Source organism: Hylobates moloch, unplaced genomic scaffold (assembly GCF_009828535.3).
Source record: "Hylobates moloch isolate HMO894 unplaced genomic scaffold, HMol_V3 SCAFFOLD_40, whole genome shotgun sequence".
NCBI lineage: Eukaryota > Metazoa > Chordata > Mammalia > Primates > Hylobatidae > Hylobates > Hylobates moloch.
In genome coordinates, this window is record NW_026652315.1 from 551,998 (window position 1) to 574,113 (window position 22,116).

The 22,116-nt window shown below is 38.9% G+C and overlaps 1 protein-coding gene across 7 annotated transcripts in view; it reads left to right on the forward strand.

Annotated features, from left to right (window-relative positions):
* Nucleotides 1-703: 703 nt before the first annotated feature.
* The window catches only part of LOC116463520 (aquaporin-9), a 74,487-nt gene continuing 53,074 nt past the window's right edge, over nucleotides 704-22,116 (forward strand). The window contains exons 1-2 of one of the 7 annotated variants that reach the window (XM_058434693.1): nucleotides 704-762; nucleotides 5,256-5,375. Coding sequence is in view for 3 of the 7 variants with exons in the window: in XM_032146651.2 (XP_032002542.1) it covers nucleotides 18,608-18,718 (111 nt within the window). In the remaining 4 variants the exon portion in view is untranslated. Of the gene's footprint in view, nucleotides 763-1,418; nucleotides 1,552-5,255; nucleotides 5,376-10,366; nucleotides 10,456-14,222; nucleotides 14,310-18,215; nucleotides 18,328-18,426; nucleotides 18,719-22,116 lie in introns of those variants that run through there. The other 6 variants (XM_058434694.1, XM_058434695.1, XM_058434692.1 and 3 more) reach the window with 6 other exon arrangements.

Below are 22,116 nucleotides of genomic sequence, written 5' to 3' on the forward strand. Positions count from 1 at the left end.
TGGTGGCATGTGACTGTAATCCCAACTATGAGGGAGGCTGAGGTGAAAGGATTGCTTGAGCCCAGGAATTGGATACTGCAGTGAGCTTTGATCATGCCACTGCACTCCAGCCTGGGTGACAGAGCAGGAACTCATCTCAAAAAAAAAAAAAAAAAAAGACCTAAACCCTCTCCTTGCTACCGTCATCTGCCTCCCGACCACCCTAGTGTCTTTCCCTTATATGTAGCACTTTGTGGGGTAGCATGGCCTGCCGTGCCTCTTGTCTCTAGGATCTGTGAGTATAATAAACTTTGTTTTTTTCCCTGAGCCTCTCCTGTATCTCCTCTTGTGGCCACACCTGATTGACCATCACATAAAAGATTACAAAACAATATTCATAAAGCGATTTGCATGGTACTTGACACATAAACAAAATGCTCAGTAAGAAGTGGCTGTTGTCCCTTGATAAGACAGCTGCTAGGCAGTATGTCCTGGAGATGTTACACAATATGATTGTGCTCCTCCACAATAACATTCTATCTAATCTAATCTGATCTAATCTACTTCCACATCAGATCAAGGGGGTGTTACTCTGAAACTATAACCCACTCCATAGTATTGTGGAATGTCTGAGGTCATGGTGCTGTCATAAAGAAAAGGGGTTGCTTGGAATCTAGAAAAAGTATAGACAAAAAAGAGTCACAAGTATTATGTCCTTCTTGTTTGTCATATGGACTGTGTTATATGAAATAATTCATTTACTCCTCAGAAGAATCCTGTGAGGTATGAACTATTATTATATTCATATGTCCTAAAAGGAAACTGAGGTGCAAAGTGGTTAATAGCTTGCTCAAGGTTCATAGCTATTAAGTAGTGAAACAGAAATACTAATAGAAACCCAAGCCCTCTAACTTGGGGGTTTTTGAACTCAACCCTATACTCTTCTCTCTCTCATGAGTAAGGAAATGGTCTCCAGCACCACTCGGGTGATGGAGTCATGACCAACGAACACAATGTTCTGGTTCCTTCCATAGATAGATCCCCACAGTAGAAATAGGTACATCAATCAGGTTACTGTCTGAATCTTTTCTGGAACAGAGTGATAGGAGTGAGGGTGCTAGGGTTTCTGACACAGAAAGATTCTGGTTGCTGGGCTAGATGTCAGAATAGATGGGGACAAGTTCCAAGAGTTATCTGAAGGACAGAAGCCAGGAGTGAAAGTCAGGTTGAGAACTGGGAACCATCTAAAGAAATATCAATCCCTAAGCAGATGGACTGAAAGGTGAAAACCTGGCTGAGGAAAATGGAGTATGAAATAGAGCCACCAGATGGAGTCATCAAGTTCAGGAGGGTCTGGAACCTAGAGAGAGAATCCCTGAGAGTGGAATGGAAAGCAAGTTCTTTCTTGAAGGGAATCTGTCTGTGGGTGGAAGGAGCAGTTCAGTAATAACAGTGAGTTGTTAAGGCAGCCATTCCCTCCATTCTAATCCATGTTTTCCAAGATTCCAGGAGTAATTTGGCTTCTCTGATAGACTTTACTACTAAGGAAGCATGTGCTGATCAGCCAACAGGGTAATCGTGGTTGTTGTGCACAACGTAAGTTGATAAATGGTCATCTTGTTTGTTAGTCAGTATCTGGTGAATATAGTATCACGACTCAGTTCTCCAGGGCTCAGTCACATTTGGGCAATACAATAAAATTAAGCTTCCAGATCTGGGAAGCTGAAGACATCCTGGGTCTCAGTTGATTCCACTCAAAGGACAATCATCTCCTTTTGTAAGAGAGTTAATCAGTCTTACCTTAACATCTTTTTAGGGGCAAGAATTTCCATAAATTCTATGTACTAAGAGTTCATTTAACTCAATTTCATGCAAATTAAATGACAATATTAGATTTTACAAGCAGTAGTGGCACCAAGAAGTGGCTTGTAGGGCTTTAGGAATCTCCCAATTTCCATCACCTCATTCAAGCCTCCCCAAATGTAATTATAATGGACCAATTTTGGAGGTGTATAACTGACATTTTTCAAATCGTGTTTAAAGTATCTTCACAAAATAGTTCTATGGGCCCGCATCATGCACTCAACACAACTCCAAGTCAAGTCCCCCAGCTCTTCTTCCAACCAGACTTTTGACCCTGAGGCCCCACTGTTCGTGAGTGAAATCAATAGCAGAACAAGGAGGAACAGCACATTCTAGAAGAAAGAAGACAAGACTAGAAATTAGGGGCCGGGTGCGGTGACTCAGGCCTGTAATCCCAGCACTTTGGAAGGCCAAGGCGGGCGGATCACGAAGTCAGGAGTTCGCAACCAGCCTGGCCAACATGGTGCAACCCTGTCTCTACTAAAAATACAAAAATTAGCTAGGCAATGGTGGCATACACTTGTAATCCTAGCTACTCAGGAGGCTGAGGCAGGAGAATTGCTTGAACTCGGGAGGTGGAGGCTGCAGTAAGCCGAGATTGTGCCACTGCACTCCAGCCTGGGCAACAGAGCAAGATTCTGTCTCAAAAACAAAAACAAAAGAATAAAAGAAATTAGGATACTTGATCCTAGCATTCTAGTCTTGGTCTCCCATGAGCTGACTCCAGGGAAGTCACTGAGCCTCTCCTGCCCTATTTATGGTAAAAGAGTTGGGTTATGTGTATATTACCATTTTTTCCAAATCTAAAATTCTCATCTTGTGAATCTCTTGGCAAGAAAGTAGATAATGTTATATTAATTTCTTTGCAAATGCATTTGCTAAACAAAGGGATGAGTACTTATTAACCAACGAGTCCTCATCCCCGTTCTAATTTCACCCTGGGCTATTTGATAAAATAGAAGTTCTATACATTTACCAAATTTACCAACACTGTAAGTGTTTTCTTAATTGGATTGAATTCATCTTGAGAGCGAGGGCTGCTTTTCATTTATCTTCCTGTATTCAGGACCTAACACAGTGCTAAGCATCCATACACTCAAAAAATGCTTGCTGAACTGAACTGAGTCCATATGAATTTTTAAAAATATAATATAGACAATATAGGAAGTCCATTCAGTCAACATGTTTTAAGATAGTGGATTATCCCACTTTCAAGGTGTCACTTTACCTCTTTCATGTACCAAACATAAATATTTAAAAATCATAGATAAAATGCTCATTTGAAAGGTGTTGACTTCCATTTAGTTTCAAATAGATTGCAATGTTTTTCTTCATGTCCTTTAGTAGCATACCAAATTTCAACAGTCTCTTTGATATCACAGATCAAACAAAAACAAAAGTGACCTTGCTTCATTTAGTTAACTCACTTTCCCTTAAACAAATTCTCTCTGAACAAATGTTTGGGTAAACAAATGGTCTTCATCTTTGTACCCAAAAGATCAATGAACTCAGATCATAGAGGACATAAAAGTCACAGAGTCAAGGAACCCCTTGGCGAGCACACATCAGTCATGACTATGTTCAATTCGGATCGCTCAGTCAAAATGGAGCTGACTTAAATTTTTTTCCTACTGCTTATACAACTATTAATTGATTAGCTACTTCTATCATTTTAACTGTTAAAACCACTCAGGTTTGTGAGAATTTGATCAATTATTCTGAGATTCATCTACAAAAGATCTACCTGAGTAAACATAGTCAAAGTCTCCAAAGTCTTTGCATTAAGCCAGAGGTATTTCAAGATGTTTTTGAGTGTGTGTTTCCATCAAGAAATATGGCATTTAAAAATACATCTTTCATTCGCTACCAAGAGCAAAGGTTTTGGTACCAATGGCATAGTCTGCAGTGACTTCCTAGATAATGGTATATTTGAAATAACGTAATTTTGTTTTTAATTTTCTACAGGTCATTGTAGTATATTTTCAACAGCTTGCAAATTAATTTTTATGTTGTATAGAAAATTAAAAGTGGGGTTGGAGTCTCGCTCTATCGCCCAGGCTGGAGTGCAGTGGCGCAATCTCGGCTCACTGCAAGCTCCGCCTCCCGGGTTCACGCCATTCTCCTGCCTCAGCCTCTCCGAGTAGCTGGGACTACAGGCGCCCGCCACCACGCCCGGCTAATTTTTTGTATTTTTAGTAGAGACGGGGTTTCACCGTGGTCTCGATCTCCCGACCTCGTGATCCGCCCGCCTCGGCCTCCCAAAGTGCTGGGATTACAAGCGTGAGCCACCGCGCCCGGCCTTAATTTTTAAATTGTAATAATAATATAACCCTTGCTGGTTTTGGGAGATGAGGGAAGCTTTCCTTGCCTATGTGCTTCAGTGTCTCCTGGAAGTCTACGGAAAGCCACAGGATATTGGCACCAGGAAAGACATGGCATCTTTCCTGAGGATGAAGTAAAGGTCACCTCACTGAGACCAGGGGCCATTGCTGTTTCTCTCCATTATATTACAAATACGACGGCAGGAGAAGAGGGTTATATTGAAAGGAGCCATAACAATTGACTTTTGCATCCTCTTTGCTCAATGGAGCAGTTGGAATGGAAATTTGTTGAGTCGCTTCTGGAAGGAGAGATTTATGATCTAGCACCTTCATAGACATGAATGGCAATATAACCAACTGAAAGAGTGATAGTTGCTAGGACCAGAAGGAATCCCCAGATTCGCAGAACTATAAGGGGAGTACATGGGACTAATATTCAGTGAGCAGTAGGCTTTGAGGCTTTCCACTGGCAAATCTCGAAAAGCAATCAATGGGCTCCCGTCCCGATTGCTAAGAAATTTAGGGTAACTTCAATGCCTTTCTCAGGATATTGTGTTCAGCACCCCTGCTAGTGGGGGAATGGAAGCGGAAAAGTGCAGGGACTTACAGAGAATGGAAGTCCTAGGTGTTTTAGTCCACTGTTAATGTGTGGGAAATGTGATTCCTCAACCCAACTCCCAGGTAACCTGGTAAATAATTTAGGTTCCTGAAATACTAACATTGCAGTTGTAACACTAGGCACCTTACGAACAGTTGTTGCTAATGCCCTATCATCAAGGCACAGGCTTTTGTGTTTTTGCAGTTCTGAAGATGTTTTGACTGGATCACTCCCAACCTGTGTGATCAGCTGTGTGATTGGGAGACGCATATGGCTGGGCCTGTGGAGTCCACTCCGACCCAAGTGACAAAGACCAAGCTCTTGGCCTCAGCTTTACCCTCACGGAGGGCTGCAATTCTACCTAAGCTAGCTTTTCCCAGTTTTAGTGTATTCATTCTATGTAATAGCACAATCATAAAGAAATTAGAAAAAGTTGAACAACATTTTAAAAAAAACATAACAAACAAAAAGTTATGTTCAAAATGTCCTTGCAGTTTTGGCAGTGGGATTTCCCCATTGTGCTTGAGTAATGGCAGAAGGTCCAATGGAACAGGATTCCAGAGGTGTAGATTTGAATCCTCACTCTCCACTAACTGCATCATGATTTTCGACAGGTCAGTCCTCTTTCTTGAGCTTCAGTTTCCTCTACTGCATAGTGAGGGTTTGCTTCACAACTTCTCATGTGTTTATTAAAGATTACACACCAGGCCAGGTGTGGTGGCTCATGCCCGTAATCCCAGCACTTTGGGAGGCTGAGGTGGGGGGATCACTTGAGGTCAGTTTGAGACCAGCCTGGCCAACATGGAGAAACCCCATTTGTACTAAAAATACAAAAATTAGCTGGGCGTGATGGCACACACCTGTAATCTCAGCTACTCAGGAGGCTGAAGCATGAGAATCTTTTGAACCTGGGAGATGGAGGTTGCAGTGAGCCTAGATCATACCACTGCACTCCATCCTGGGCAACAGAGTGAGACTCTGTCTAAAAAAAAAAAAATTAGGCACTAAGTATCTAACAGTCTAACAGTCAATATTTGTTTTTAGGCACTCACACCATAGTAGGAGAGACAGGCAAGAAACAAGAAATTCATATATATATCTGTTCTTTTTACTTTATAGGATTGTTTTGAGACACAAATAAAATAGTTGATGCAAATGTTTGATAAACCGTGAAGAGCTATTCTTTTTTAATGAAAGGCCCAGCATTCTGTCCATACTTGATTCTCCATAAATATTTATTAAATTGTGCTTCTGTGATTATCATTTTTCTGTGAAAATGTTTTGTGTGTTCGGTAAAAACAATCTTCTAGGTTTTCTTAGTTCATGAAAATGGAGTACATTGAAATGAGGTGATATTTCTAAAGCAGAAGATTTGTCATGACCACCTGGATATGGCTCTGTATTCTCTTATCCTTTCCCAAAGCCTTATCCATCTCTCATCAGCCTCTAAGACACACAATTCCTTTCCTTGCTCCTGCAACCCCTGACCAGAGTATCATAGATTCATGGGTCTCGGGACACAGAAGGAAGGAAAAGATATCATGTCTGTTATGCAAGTTACTGGTAAATTTTGTTTCTTTGCATTACATGTTACCTGTACTAAGCCCTTTAGACCATACCAAAAAGTATAAAACATAGTTCTTACTTGGGAAGAGTTTATAATCTATTTGAAGAGAGAAAACATATGCATGCATACACATGTACAAATACACAAGAAGAGAGAAGAAACTGAGAAACTGATGTGCTTAAGGGCTGTGTGAGTAATTCATACAGTGGGTGGCATATGTATTTGATCGTGAGAGATTTCCCTGTTCAATGGACTTGTGAGGGAAGGGCTCATAAGTGAATTAGTAAGTCCAATTCTTCAAAAGGTGAGGTAAGTACAATTTGGATGGAAAGAGAGGCGGAAGAAAAGCCTTCCAGATGAGAAGATATAGCACAAGCAAAGGCTTGTAGGCAGAAAAGAATAAGGAGTGTTGTGGAAGAATCTATATGTACCCTTCAGATAAAATGAAGTGTTTCATGCTGGGAATATTGAGATACATATTTGGGCAACTATGGAGGAGTCAGATTTATGGCAGAACTTAAATATCATTCTAGAAAGTTTGGACATTACCTATTACACAGAGGGGAATCACCGAGTTTTTATAAAGGGAATATTGGCCGAGCGCAGTGGCTCACGCCTGTAATCCCAGCACTTTGGGAGGCCTAGGCAGGCAGATCACTTGAGGTCAGGAGTTCGAGACCAGCCTGGCCAACATGGTGAAACCTCGTCCCTACTAAAAATACAAAAATTAGCCAGGTGTGCTGGCGCACACCTGTAATCCCAGCTACTTGGGAGGCTGAAGAAGGAGAATCGCTTGAATCCAGGAGGTGGAGGTTGCAGTGAGCCAAGATTGTGCCATTGCACTCCAGCCTGGGCAACAAGAGCAAAACTCCATCTCAAAATTAATTAATTAATTAATTAATTAATTAATTAAAATAAAAAAGAGAATATTCTAACTAAATTATGTTTTTAAAAGATTTCTCCCCCAAACAAGGTGACACACGGTGAATTATGAGCAGGAAGTTTATTTATTCTGCTATTTTTTCAATGTTGTTTTATTTTTTCTCTTTATTAATAAAAGAAATATAAGACATAATAATTTATGGTACAATTAACACCTGGGAACCCTTAGCTTATGGCAACCAACAGGACCATTTCCTTATAGTCCCCTAAATGTTTCCTCAAATCCCTTCTCCCACGCTCCTCAAGGGTCACTAATAACTTGAGCTTCTTATTCATTGTTCCTTTGCATTTCTTCATAGATTTGCCATCTATGCTTGGACTCTAAAAATATGTTCAACAATTTTGCATATTTTTTCTTTATGTAAAAATAGTAATTCTTCACATATTCTTCTGCAGCATGCTTTTTTTTGTTTCAATGTTATATTTCTGGGATTCACTTATGTTGTCATGTGTAATTGTAAGCCATTAACTGCTTTATGGCATTTCATTATAAAAATGTACTGTTTATCCATTTAACCATTGATTCACATGTTTTTTTCTAATTATTTTGTTATTAGAAATAGTGTGGTCATGAATCATTTTATATATTTCTCTAGGTATATGTATGCAATAATTTTTCTAGGGTGTATTCCTAGGTGTAAAATTGCTGGATCATTATGTACACACACCTGAAAATTTATTAGATAATACCAAATTGGCAAATTGGGTTTGGTTTCATTCAAAAGATATTTTGCCAATTTACACTGTCACCAGAAATGTGTTGGTGTTGTAGTAGTTCTACATTTTTCTGACCCTTGATACTGCAATTTCTTTTTTTTTTGCTTTTGCCAATCCAGTTGGTATAAAATGTAATCTCATTAGGGATTTAATTTGCATTTGTTTAATTACTAGTGAAGCAGAGAATATTTTTCATGTTTATTGGCTATTTGGGGTTTCTCTTTGTGAAGTGCCTCTTCAGGTTTTTTGCCCATCTTCCCATTGGGTTGCCTACTTTTCCTTTATGTATATATTAGATATAGGCCTTTGTCTGCTATATATGATGCAAATATCTTCTTTTTTCTCCTTTTTGTCTTTTGATAAATAGGCATTGTTTCATTTTAATACAGTCAAATATATCAACATTTTCTTCTATGGTTTGTGCATTTTGTGTCTTATTTCAGAAATCCATCTTATGCTAACAACAGATGCTAGGCCTACAGTATTTTGGCTTTTTTCTACAGTTTATGAAGGGAGGAGAAATGAGTAATTATGTGTATTAGGACGATGGTTGACAACAGTCTATGAGAAGGAGAGTCTGACGATACGGATCCCAGTCACTATTAATTTTAACCATTCAAACACAAAACACTAAAAAAGTTTCTAGAAATAAATTAGGAAAATTTCCAAATATATTTAATTTAGCTTTGATTAAAATTGAGACCAAATTTCCCAAACTTCAGTAGCAGAAATTTGCCATAAGTAATTTTGAGAATATCAAATGCTGGAGTAGCAGGTCACCTTTGTTCATCTAGCTAACAGGGAAGACTACTGATAGTTACAAAAATTTAAATTGTGTCTATTCTTATTCTAAATCTTGTCATCAGAAGGTTGGCTTTCTTTTTTTACTAAAAAGGACAAAAACTTTCCTGCAATACTGAGAGGTTTCTTTTAAGTTTCAAGGATGTTGATTTGTAACATTTAGAATATGAATGGTTGTTAAATGAAAAGCATGTATTAAAATGTTTGTTGAAAATTTTATTATACACAAACTGTAAATTATAATGGCAATACAAAGTTATTATTTATTAAACATATGCTGATTAACCTGCTTATCATGACTTCACTCATCTAGTTCCATTTAAACAAAACAAAAATTAGCTGAGCATGGTGGCAGGCACCTGTAATCCCAGCTACTTGGGAGGCTGAGGCAGAAGAATCGCTAGAATCCAGGAGGTGGAGGTTGCATTGAGCCAAGATTGTGCCATTGCACTCCAGCCTGGGTGACAGAGTGAGACTCCGTCTCAAAAATAAATAAATAAATAAAAATAAACAAAATAGATCGTAGAGATTCACTGAGAGTCAGGAACATAGCTAAAGACATATCAGCCTCTTGTAAAATGATATTTTGCTAGTAAACTAAATAGCTGATTCTAAAAGATTGACTGTAAAATATAATGTAGATCTAATTTTTATTCCACAGATTTAAAATTGAGGGGTGGACGAAGATACAGCAAACAAATACAAAAGTAGGAGTGACAATATTAACAGCACACAAAGTATAGTACACAACAAAAAAGCATTTAGTAGCTCAAAAAGAACAATTTACTTCAATAAAAGATGTAGCTCATAAGGAAGTTGTGAAAATGCCTGCATAAACAACTTAGCGTTCAATTACGGATGCAGGATCTCACATATATGTCTTATATATATGGATACAAATGCATATATATATGTGTTTATATATGTATAAAGGAGTCTGTTACAGTGATTGACCTTACACAATTGTGAGAGCTGGTTTAGCAGTATCTTATAAGACTATTGTCTTATGTCTGATGCTGATGCTTGATGTCCACAGGGTGGGCAGTCATGAGAAGATGGATGTAATTTGAAGGGGAACAAGAAGAATCTGGAACCTGCCAACACAATCTGGAGTTCATGAGGACAGACTTGTTGTAGGACTTTCTCCTTAGCTCTGCTAAAAACAGGGTCCTTGTCATATGGCCAGGAGAGATTAGGCTCACAGACACTTTGAAGGGTGAGAAAAGAAATGGAATTTATTGGGCAAAAAGGAAAAAACTTAGCAAAGAGAAAGAGGTTCCTGTTAACAAGCCCCCATATCACAGATTGAATCCCCAGGTTACCACCCTGGATCAGGAGAGGCCAGGGTCCTCCTCCCTGCAAACGGCGCAAACTTCCCAAGGCTCCACCTCAGTGTACACTCCTCCCAGTGTGCAGGCCAGTCAGAGGTTCTCCAGGGACCTTTTTATACTCGGCTGTCTTAGATTGACATCTGTCAAAACCCGTATCAGTTCCTGTTGCCTCTGACTTTTATGGTATGCATGTCCTACAGAAACTGGAACACGTGTTGTTGATGTTGAACATGTACATACCTAGTGCAGAAGCCAGAGAAACTGAAGGAGGACCCAGGGGAAGGTGGAGAAGGCCTGGGTGTGCCTGCTGTGTGCCTGCTGCCTTACACCACAAAGGTGAGCAAGCAGATAGGTGATGGTGTGTGTGAGCTACAACAGGGCTGCTGTTCAAACCTGTCCTTCATGTCTTGCACAACAATCTCTCTTGTGGTCCACCCTAACCAGAAATATACAGAAAAGGGAATTCAGGGAATATCATATATTAACTGATTTTAAATAAAACAAAACTATTTTTTACAAATAAAATCAAGACACAGCTCTTCAAAAATAACAGTAAAAATGATATACTTCTGGCAATTGAGACCAAGGAGAAAAAAGAGAAAAGCACAAACAGATTATGTTTGAAATGAAACAGGATGCTTTAAATTATACACTACATCTGTTTTATTAATTCCGAGATTCTAGATTGAGTAGAACAAATTCTGGAAAACCATAAATGACTAAAATGTACCTAAGACCTATAGATGACAGTAACAATAGTAGATATTAAAATATTCTCAAAGATCTACTAGCCAAAGAGGACGCTGGCTCATATTTGCATGTACATAGAACCCATTAACTTTTTTTTTAATTTTTTTTTATTATTGTACTTTAAGTTTTAGGGTACATGTGCACAATGTGCAGGTTTGTTACATATGTATCCATGTGCCATGTTGGTGTGCTGCACCCATTAACTCGTCATTTAGCATTAGGTGTATCTCCTAATGCTATCCCTACCCCTTCCCCCCACCCCACAACAGTCCCCGGAGTGTGATGTTCCCCTTCCTGTGTCCATATGTTCTCACTGTTCAATTCCCACATATGAGTGAGAACATGCGGTGTTTGGTTTTTTGTCCTTGCGATAGTTTACTGAGAATGATGATTTCCAGTTTCATCCATGTCCCTACAAAGGACATGAACTCATCATTTTTTATGGCTGCATAGTATTCCATGGTGTATATGTGCCACATTTTCTTAATCCAGTCTATCGTTGTTGGACATTTGGAACCCATTAACTTTTAAGGAACAGATAATTCTTGGGCTATTTAAACTGTTCCATAGGGCAGAGAAATATGGAAATCTATCCAGTTCATTTGTTCGTAGCTAGTGTTAGTCTGATATCAAAGTCTGATAAGTAAAACACAAACTACCCTTTTATAGTTTTACTTATGAATATCCAAGCAAAAAAATCAAAAATAAGTATTGGAAAACTAAATCTAGCAGTATATGTATATCACAACCAAGCAGGAGACTTTTCAGGAATGCAAGGCTGGTTCAATAATAGATCATTTAAAATGTAATGTAACTAACTAATGACATAAAGAAAAATGGAAGTTTTTTAAATGAAAACTTCTCATTAAATATTCAAGACATTTGATAAAAATTCAATATTCATTACTGTTTAAAAAAATCTCAGTAATTAACAAAAAAACTAAGCATGATAATAGGAAATACAAAGCTTACTGAATGACACACAGAGGTATCGCCTTTAAATAAATAAATCACATTTTTCCTGAACCTGTCATGGTTTCAAGGGTGGGAAAATTATTCTGGTAGGCTTAGACTAATCAGTGTTTACCCTTACATCTGAGAATGGTCAGTCTTCCACCAAAAGCCCACAGTTGCATAGAAAGAAAGGCAGATTTTTTTTTTGAGATGGAGTCTAGCTCTGTCGCCCAGGCTGGAGTGCAGTGGAACGATCTCCACTCACTGCAAGCTCCGCCTCCTGGGTTCACACCATTCTCCTGTCTCAGCCTACCGAGTAGCTGGGACTACAGGCACCTGCCACCACCCCCGGCTAATTTTTTGTATTTTTAGTAGAGACAGGGTTTCACCATGTTAGTCAGGATGGTCTCGATCTCCTGACCTCATGATCTGCCCACCTCACCCTCCCAAAGTGCTGGGATTACAGGCGTAAGCCACTGTGCCTGGCCAGAAAGTCAGATATTTAAATGAAAACTTGGTCTATTAGAAAGAAGTTTTAATAGATGGCAAGTAGAAAACTAACAATGTTTACTACAATATCAACTAGAAACCCATTTTAAACTATAAAGAAAGTTGATTAGAGTGGGCAGATAGAAGATATACACACAGAAATACAGTTTTGTAATGATCAGTTAGAAAACAGAATAAAAAAAGAGATCTCAACCTAACTTCAAAAATAAATACAAATAAATATCAAATGCCCAGAAATAAGCTTAATAAGAATTTGGAAGACACAACAGAGAAAATAATGTATCTTAACTTAAAGGACATAAAGAAGATTTGACTAAATGGACAGATGGACTATATTTCTGGTTATGAAAACTCAATATTATAACTTTATCCATAAAGTGAATGCCTTTTTATGAATTATAGTTGGGATGAGATAGAACTTAAAAAAATGATTCTTAAGTTCATCTAGCTAATATATGTTTGAAAATAATGAGGGGAGATCTACCAGAAAGTGATTAAAATATATAGCAAGACTAGAGGTATTAAAATAACAATTTTACTTCTGGGAAGTTTTTATATATAAGAGATCAAAATATTACAAAAATATTAGAGCCCCACTTTATACATCAAAATATATTCTAGAAAAATTAATGATTTAAATATAAAAATGAAACTGTAAAAATACTAGAATAAAATTTAGGACAAATTTGAATATTCTTGTTGTTTTGGGATGGTGCTGGTCTTTCTTAGCACACATAACAAAGTTAGAAACTATACAGAAAAAGGTTTGAGAACTGAGTACATAAAATTTTCTAAATCTTTATATCGCAATCAAATAGCATCATCGTAAGTTAAAGGATAAATAGCTAACTGGAAAATGACATGCCGCATCAAAAAATAAAAGATTTATATTCATATCTTATAAAGAGCTAAAACAAAGTAATAAAAACTAAGCATTACATATGAAAAGTAGGCAGAGGACATAAAAATAAAACATAAAAAATAGCTAATGCATTAAAGATGCTCAACTTCACGGTTAGCCAAAGGGATACATACTAAAACAATACTTTTTAACTGTTAGATTGGGAAAAACATTTAAAAGATTTCAGTTATCTGATATTAAATCAAATGAGAAAACAGATATTTTAACATACCTTAAATATGCATACTCGAATTATTCAACTCTAGGAAGTTATGCTAAGAGATATAGATTCTCAAGGATGTCCATTGCAGAGTTGTTTTAATGAACAATAATTGGAAACAACCAACTGCCTGTCAAAAGGAGTTTGTTTAATTTATGGCACATTTGTACAAGGGAATATTACATAGTCATTAGATGAATTTTACATTGGCATAGAAAGCTAAACAGGAACTTTTAAGTGGGAAAAAACATTTTAATCTAGTAAATGTTGTATAACCCTATTTTTAGAGTGAAGAATAGATACTTATATATTATTAGATCTATTGAAACAAACTCTTCTTCTTCTTTTTTCTTTTTCTTTTTCTTTTTGAGATAGTCTCGCTGTGATACCCAGGCTGGAGTGCAATGGCGCGATCGCGATCTTGGCTCACTGCAACCTCCGCCTCCTGGGTTCAAGCGATTCTCCTGCCTCAGCCTCCCGAGTAGCTGGGATTATAGGCATGCACCATCATGCCCGGCTAATTTGTGTATTTTTAGTAGAGACAGGGTTTCACCATGTTGGCCAGGCTGGTCTCGAACGCCTGACCTTGGGTGATCCACCTGCCTTGGTCTCCCAAAGTGCTGGGATTACAGGCGTAAGTCACCAGGCCCAGCCTACTGAAACAAATTCTGCAGATATTCCAACTTTTTAACAATGGTTATCTCTGACAACAGGGATTATAAGAAATTTTAACATTTTAATTTAAATACTTCTAATTTTTTTCAGTGTAATATGATTTTACACTCATGGGAAAAAGATTATTTCTTCCTCAAGTGGAAAAGAAAGAAAGTGGAGGAGATATTAACAGATAAAATGGTAATTTGGAGTGAAACAACTTTGAGGAATGTTTTTCAGTATTAGAGAGACCTGTGTTTGTTTTGGTCCTGGGGTGGTGGGAGAAAGCCAATGTTGGAAAGAGACTGAGAGTGAAGGGAATGTTGATTGGCCAAGGTTCCAGAGGGGCTGGAACAGAACGTTAACATGGGGCAAACAGTAGGAATAAGGAAAGGAAAGGAGGATAACATAAATAAAACTAAGGCAAATTTTTTAGGAGTAAGGGCATAAAAGGACTTACAGTCAACGAAACCTATGCTTTCCCAGTGGATTTGGAGAAAAAAGTAATCATCTCAGTGGGAGGGTTGGGACTGTGAGCTGGAGGCATAGAAGAGTATGTGGTTGCTGCTGGGCAAAGAATGGGCTCTCAATTATCAAGTATGCTTGTGAGATTCCTGGGTTCCATCCCAGATCTATAGAATCAGTCTCTGAGGGAAGCTGATTTTAGTGCATGCTAAAATCTGGAAACTTGGAAATAAAAGGTTAACTAAGAACATGGAGCCACTGCTGATGCTATATCACAATTATCTGCAATAGAGTTAATCAATACATTTATGATTTTCTTCAGCAACATTTAGCAGCCTGGGAAGAGAAAGTCGGAGAAAAAAAAAAAAATGTATGGTTGGGCATACCCAGAGTTGGGCTTTGGCAACATGGGTGTAGAAGAAAGTCACTGGGTCAATGGAACCTGACATGCTGGGAAGTGCAATCATTAACGTGGGTAATCATGAGGTAATAACTAGGTGGAAAGGAAGGCTTTGAGGGACTGGAATTTAGAATTAGGGGTTGTAGGGGACGTGAGGTCAGGGTGTGAAGTGGTTATACTTATAAACACCAGGGTTCTATCTTGGGATTGCGTGAGTGTAGGCAAAGATGGTTACACAAGGCAAAAGTAGATAAACACAGAATAGAATGTTGGGGAGAAAAGAAGGTAGGAAGGGGCAGAGCCAAGGGAACTATTAATAAAAGAACAGCATACACCAGCCCTGAAGAATCAGTATGGCAGTGCATCCAGGAAAGCTCATCAGCTTTAGAACCATTGACAGCAGTCACCATACTCATTCTTTCTTCTGCATGTTGGCAAATGCAGAGTTAGCTCTCAGGTGTCTCTAAGGTGACAGCAGAAATTTTGGTTCAGTGTCTTGCTTACAACTCTATTGTACTCTATGGTGTATTCATTCAGACAACTTTGTCACTTAGACTATTAATTCCTTAATAATGGAGATCTGGTTTTTTTTTTTCATTCTTAAATTCCCGCTGCTTAATGCTGTGCCTGACACATGGTACATGTTCAATGAAAACTTTTTCTGAATGAATGAAATTTAAAAGCTTCCTCATGCTTCCAGTTATAACTTTGGAGTCAGGGTATTTTGACAAAGGCACCCTCCCAGGTGGAAGAAAGGAGGAATACTATTCATTGCTTACCTTCTTAGGATGCTTTTGAACATTTTGTTAGGTGGCTGGAACATTTTGTTCAGTGAATATTTTGTATGAGTAAGCTATGTTTGATGATGAGCTGTTCGTGGTGATGGTGGTGAGAAGTGTGACTGTCAATCGAAGGTAGAAAACAGAAATAATAAAGATTCCATCCTCCTCTACCTAAGCATGAAATGTTCCATATCAAACTCTCAGCTCTCTTCAAACTCTCTCCCTAGGGAGCTTCTTTACTCCAGGCTCCAGTTATCACCACTATGAACACACAGACACTCCTTCTTCATCTGCACCCATATCACTTCCTAACTTACATTGCTCAGAAACCTCTGAGGCGCAATTTTGCACAAGCAGAATTAATGATCTTCCACTGCACTTCTGGTCCTCTTCCAGGATTTCCTCTGCCAGGGCTCAGCATCACCTTCCCCAGCAAGTTAGGAACCCAGGAACCAACCTTTCTCAGTCTCTTTTCCTCATCTCCCACACCTAATCCATGAAATTCTTCCAATTTTAAGATATAAAGAACTCTTGGATCCCTCCATTTCTCCATTGTCAAACTACCACCCAGTTCTGGAATTCTGTAATACCCCCAAATGGATCTACCTATGACCATTCCAAGCCCCCTCCAATCCCCTCTCCATCTCACAGCTCGGAGGATCTTTTCAAAACTCTTATCTGCTCATGTCATATTTCTGCTTAAACCACCTCAATGACTTATGCTTTTAGCCCTAACTACCACTTACAAGGCCTAGTAAGGTCTGACCCTTGCCCACGCTTTGGGGCTCATTTTGCATGCTGTACTCCTTCACTCTCTCTGGGACCAACCACAGGAAATTTCTCTCATTCTTTGAGAGGCACCTTGCTGTCCCCTACCCCCTACTCCCAAAGCCAGCGAGGCCTTTGTACATGCACTTTCTTCCCCACTTCCTGTAGTTAACCCCGTGCTTCTTTCTGATCTCAGTCCCCACATGATTTCCTTGGAGAAGCCATCGGATATCTCTCTGACAAAGTCAAATCCTTTTGTTTTATTTGCTTATGGAAATATGGCCCCCATCTTTGCAGCATGCATCTCAGTTGTTATTTTGTATTTATGTGTGTGGGATTATTTCACTTTGATCTGTCTGCTTCACTAGACTCTAGATTCTGTGAAGAACAAGAACCCTATGTGCTCTTGCTAAGTGCAGTGCTTGGCACGTAATGAGTGTGCAGTAAATAGTTGTTAGATGAGTGAATGGGAAGACCAGAGAACACTCTTGCATGTTATTAGCTGTAGTCACAGTAAGAAAGTCCTGTTTCTCTGGTCCATCCACTGGGACTTGGTAATGGTATGGTCATAGGTAACTCTTCTAGACAATGGTATTTATGATAACTTCATCAGGAATTAAAGCCAAAATGCTGAGATTTTGTCCTGGTTCTGCAGTAGTGTGGCCTCAGGCAGGTTATAACTTTTTAAAGTCTAAATTCTAAATGTCACCAACAGATCAGAAGTCTCCTTCTGCCTTTGGCCTCTCACCAGCTGCTTTCTCCATGTCCTCTCCTCCCTCCCTTTTTGCAAAGCTAGGGGAGGGCCTGATGCAGAGCTGGCTTCCCTGTGGGAGGACTGGAAGGAACCACACAGCATGGATACTAATTCCATGAGTCCATGTTGGTAATCAGAAACTAGGCCCGCCTTGGTATTTAGAAACTAATGCTATGTTCTATTTCTTCAGACAAGCCAGTTTTGAAAAACAAGGCTTGAATATTTGGCAGGACAAGGAGGTAGTCCCAAACACAGTTTGTTGCCAGCAAGGATGTCAATTTATCAAATTTAAAGGGTATAACCTAGGAGCCTTGGTTAGGTGTACTGGCTCCCTTTCTTGTTTGATTAGAATGACATACACGCCTATTGATCTCTTTCTGGCTCAGTCATCTCCATGCAGTAAAGAATTTCAAGCTGCTATTGTTTATTTCCTATGTATTATGCCTAAATATTTCATGGTGAATGAAGAAGAGTGACTATTTTCAAACTGGAATGCTTCTTCAGAAGAAACCCAAAAAGGTGACTCCTCCAACTTTCTGATTCTTGGATCCTAAAGTATCTTCAGCAAATGAAGCCCAGTTTCACAACCAAAGAGGTGACTCCATCTGTCCTACAGACTTGCAGTGTGAAGTTTGCAATGGTCTCTCTGTATATTAATTTCTCCACCTCTAGGATGGCCTCTGTGGTTCTAACTAACCTCAGAGTGGTATCATGAAGCCACTGAAATGATACCGGAAGAAAACAAGAGTGATTAATCTTCTAGGATGATAAATCTATATTTTCTTCAAATTCTTCATTTTGCATAAAAACCTTTTTCAGAAAAGAATGTTTACATTGGATATATCTACACCTGATTTGACAATTCCAAACTACACCCCAACCACCTACTTCTGAATGAGAAGAAAAAAAAATCAGAAGCCTGCAATTGTGTAACATGCAAATCTTTTCTGGACCAGGGCCCATCACCGTGGTTTGGCAACACAACCGGCACATCTCTTTTCTCATCTCTTGAAAAAAACCAACAGAGAAAAAAGTACCTTGAGAATAAAGGTAATGATTAATCTGTCAGGCACAAAAAGGATCATTTTGGGGATTTCAGGTTCTAAGTCGCAGATACAAACAAATAGCAGCGAACAGGGAATGACAGTTCCACCAGAAGACGATTAAGCCACAGCCTCTAATCGGAACAGCATTTGTACAGAGACTCTCACCAGACATCTCCAGGAATCTGTGAGCCATTGTCAAAACGTCCATTTTCATGTGGTTGTGAAAGTGAGGACCACAACAGGTAGGTATTGGTGGAAACAGGAGTCCTCAGAGAAGCCCCAAGATGCAGCCTGAGGAAGCAGAAAAGGCGAAAAGCTTCAAGCAGAGACTGGTCTTGAAGAGCAGCTTAGCAAAAGAAACCCTCTCTGAGTTCTTGGGCACATTCATCATGATTGTAAGTATTTCCTGATTTCCTACATTCGGACCCAATAATGCCTCCCTAGCTGCCAGGCTGGTAGTGGAGAGTTTTGTTTGGTTTGTTTTCTTTAGTTAATTATCAGATTCATCTTTTCCAGGAAGCAACAAGTTTACTAGAGGCTGTTTGACTATTTAGTGGTTGTGATATTAAGTTTTCAATTACCCATTGCATTTATCCACAAAAGTTGATGGGAATGGAAGAAAGGGAGTGAGTGAAGTGCCCCTCTTTATTTCAGGTATTTACTTATACTCTAAAATGGCTTTGTGATTTAAAAGTCAGTCGTTAGTGTTTTCATTGATCAATTGATTTGTACCTTGCTTGCTTCCTCCAAGCATTGGGGTGACTCAGCCACCTGGAATAAGCATCAATAGTCAATAAATATGGTTGGCAAAAATATATATATGGATGGCAAGAAACATCTCAGTATGACAAGTGCTTGACAAGTATTGTGCTGTCAGATCACTTGATTTTTAAGAAATTAAAAATTGCACTAGGTAGAACTAGTGTACCAGGCAATAGTCCAGCTTTAGTCTTGTATCATTTTTGGTCTCTATTTAAGTCAATCTCTAAATATCTTTGGAGATTTACAAAACAATTACAAGAACCTTCTAGATATAAAAGAGGGACGACTTCTAAGAACCTCTTGAGGATTGCCCAGAGATTTACTTAGCTATTAACAAGAGACTGGAAAGTTTACGTAAGTGGTCTGGGCTTTCATTTTGCTGCACGTTCTAGCATTCTCTGTATCCTGAAGTTTTACCTGGAGCCAGGTCATTTGTGAATAGAAATGTATTATCATGTGGTAACTATTGATTTCAACTGGTTTTTTTTTATCCTGCTTAAGGATTTCCTACTCCAGGTATAAATAATTCCATTTTCCTTAAAGAGAATAGCCCATAAACTCTGTGCATTAAAAGCTCTTTGCTTTGGGCAAATACATAATAATTTAGAAGAATAAGCTTGGAATGCATCAGCTAAGCCAAGATTGAGAAACAAATGTGAACTCAAAAAATTGAACTAGTGTAACGTGAAGAGAGAGTCGTAAGTTTTCTGGTCTCTGAGAAACACATTAGACCAGATTTGCTAAAGTATTTTCAGGGAGTTATGGACAATTTCTTGCACTCCTCATCTTCCCTTGGCATTCATTCCTGGCTGCTCTGACCACACTCACTGTCATAATGTAGTAAGAGGAGTTAGAAGGAAAAGAGAGAAGATGAAAGTCAGTGATTCTTATGATTCCCAGTCACTGCTTACTGGAAAATCTTTCTTAGTGAGACTGAGACCCCTCTGTCATGTTACTTGACAATCTGGCCCCAAAGAGGAAAGCAGTTGTCAATACAGAGTGATTACAGCCTCACAGTGACGAGTGGGTCAGAAAAGTGAAGCAAATTCAGTTACAATTCTTAGCGCTCTGCAGAAAACAGAGGAGGAAGTGAACTACACATCTTTTTTTTTTTTTTTGCAACCAAAAAGTTTAAAACCCTCTTTATTTCTTAAGAAGAACCTGTTTCATAATCCCGTGCTTTCTGTGTTGAAAGTGAAATTTGCTTTCAGCAGTTCACTGTTCAACTGGCCTTGTGTCTTCTCCACTACGCAAGGTAGGGGCTAAATAAAGAACATCTTGATATTGTCTGTTGAAAAATTAAACCTAGTGTCTTCTGGATAAAGCCAGTCATTTCCTGAAATATTTAATTTCCATTTATACCATACATTTATTTTCTAAAGTGAATCCTAATAAAATCTGCAACCTTGATTATCATCTTCAGTTTTATTGGAGCTTGTGGGGATGTATAAACAAAAAGTTCCTGCACAAACACAATTTTTTTAAACCAAGAAATCTACATGGTTTTGCTCAAAGTTTATCCAAAGTAATTTTCTGCTTTATTAGAGAATGTGCATTTTGCCTTGTATTTTCTAGTAAAAAGCTTTGTACATTGATAAGGCAAAGGGAAGGAGAACATTGAAAAGATGGCAGAGGATATAAAGGACTCAGTCTTTCAAATACGTGAGACTGTTTTTTTTTCCCCCAGCCTTGGAAGTCTGGTGCTATTTTTTTTCCCTCCTTTCAAAAACTGCTCTTATTGGGAGCATCTCAAACTAATCCACACCATGGTATAAATTAGGGGTCCCCAACACATAGGCCACGGACTGGTACAGGTGGTCCCTGGTGCTAAAAGGTTGGGAACAGTTGGTGTAAAGGACTGATAAGGCCTACTGGTAGCATTAAGAGAAAAGAAGGTCCATGAAAAATTCTTTGTAAACTACAACTAAAACCAACAACAATTAAGTCATAAGCCAAAAAGCTAGCTCTAATTTGGCCTTTTAGTCATTGGGATAGGTAGGCCTTTCACCTTTACTAGTGTGGGGGAAAATTTGCAATGCAAAATGCTGATCTCTTCCTTGGGCTGAACTTCACAGAATCTCTAGTCATGTCTAGTCATTTCTCACAGGGACTATGCTCATTCCTACTACTCTATATATTCTCCTCTCTCTTCAAACTTTTCAGGATTCTTTGATACAGAGCTCATCTTCTTGAAGATGCTGAAGTGAACAACCCAGCAAGCAGCCGTATTTCCTCCTGAGGTGGAAGGACAGCATTCCAGGGCTGGACTTTTGAGTAGATAACATACTGTGTAGTCGGACAGATCCTAAATTCTTTTCTCACCCTGTCAAGCTTCCACATTAGAGGTCTAACTTTTGCCATCTCTTAGAATGGAAAAAAATGCAAGTACTTCTGCTAAAAGTAGTACCCTTGATCTTTACCTTCAGTGCCCTGAAGGAAATAGAAAGAAACTATCCTGGAACACAGACTATGGAGGAAATAGGGGAGTGGGCAGTATGGGAAGGAGGAAGGAAGGACGGGGATGGTTGATTGTATGTGAGAAATTTCAGACACTGCAGTGTTCCCTTCTTCCTGCTCCTACCTTCCGCCAGGACTGGGTGAGAAAGCGTCCCTCCTTGCTGGGGTCACAGAGTTTGTCACTCCATTTTGAGAGGATTCTCAATCAGATATGCTGGTTATAGACCCTCTAGGGCTTTAAAATTATTATTACAAAGTTTGTTCAGATCTTGAAGTAGGTCTATTCTATCTTAGGGAGCTTTTGAGACAAAAGAATCTATGGTCAGGATTTAGAGTGAAATCAGAAAGTTTATAAGCCAAATTAAAGGAAACATCCACTTTGCAGGGCAGAATCCAGGACAATTTTGGTCTAGTACATTATTTGGAATGCCCAGGTACTGGCAGGAGAGCTCTGAGATAAGGTGGGCAGATATCACTGGCCCTTTTTATTGGTGGAGAAGCTGAGCTCAGGCTGATGTAATCATGCAACCCAGGAATCAGCCCAGAGCCCAGTTGCCCTGCCCTGGGCACACAC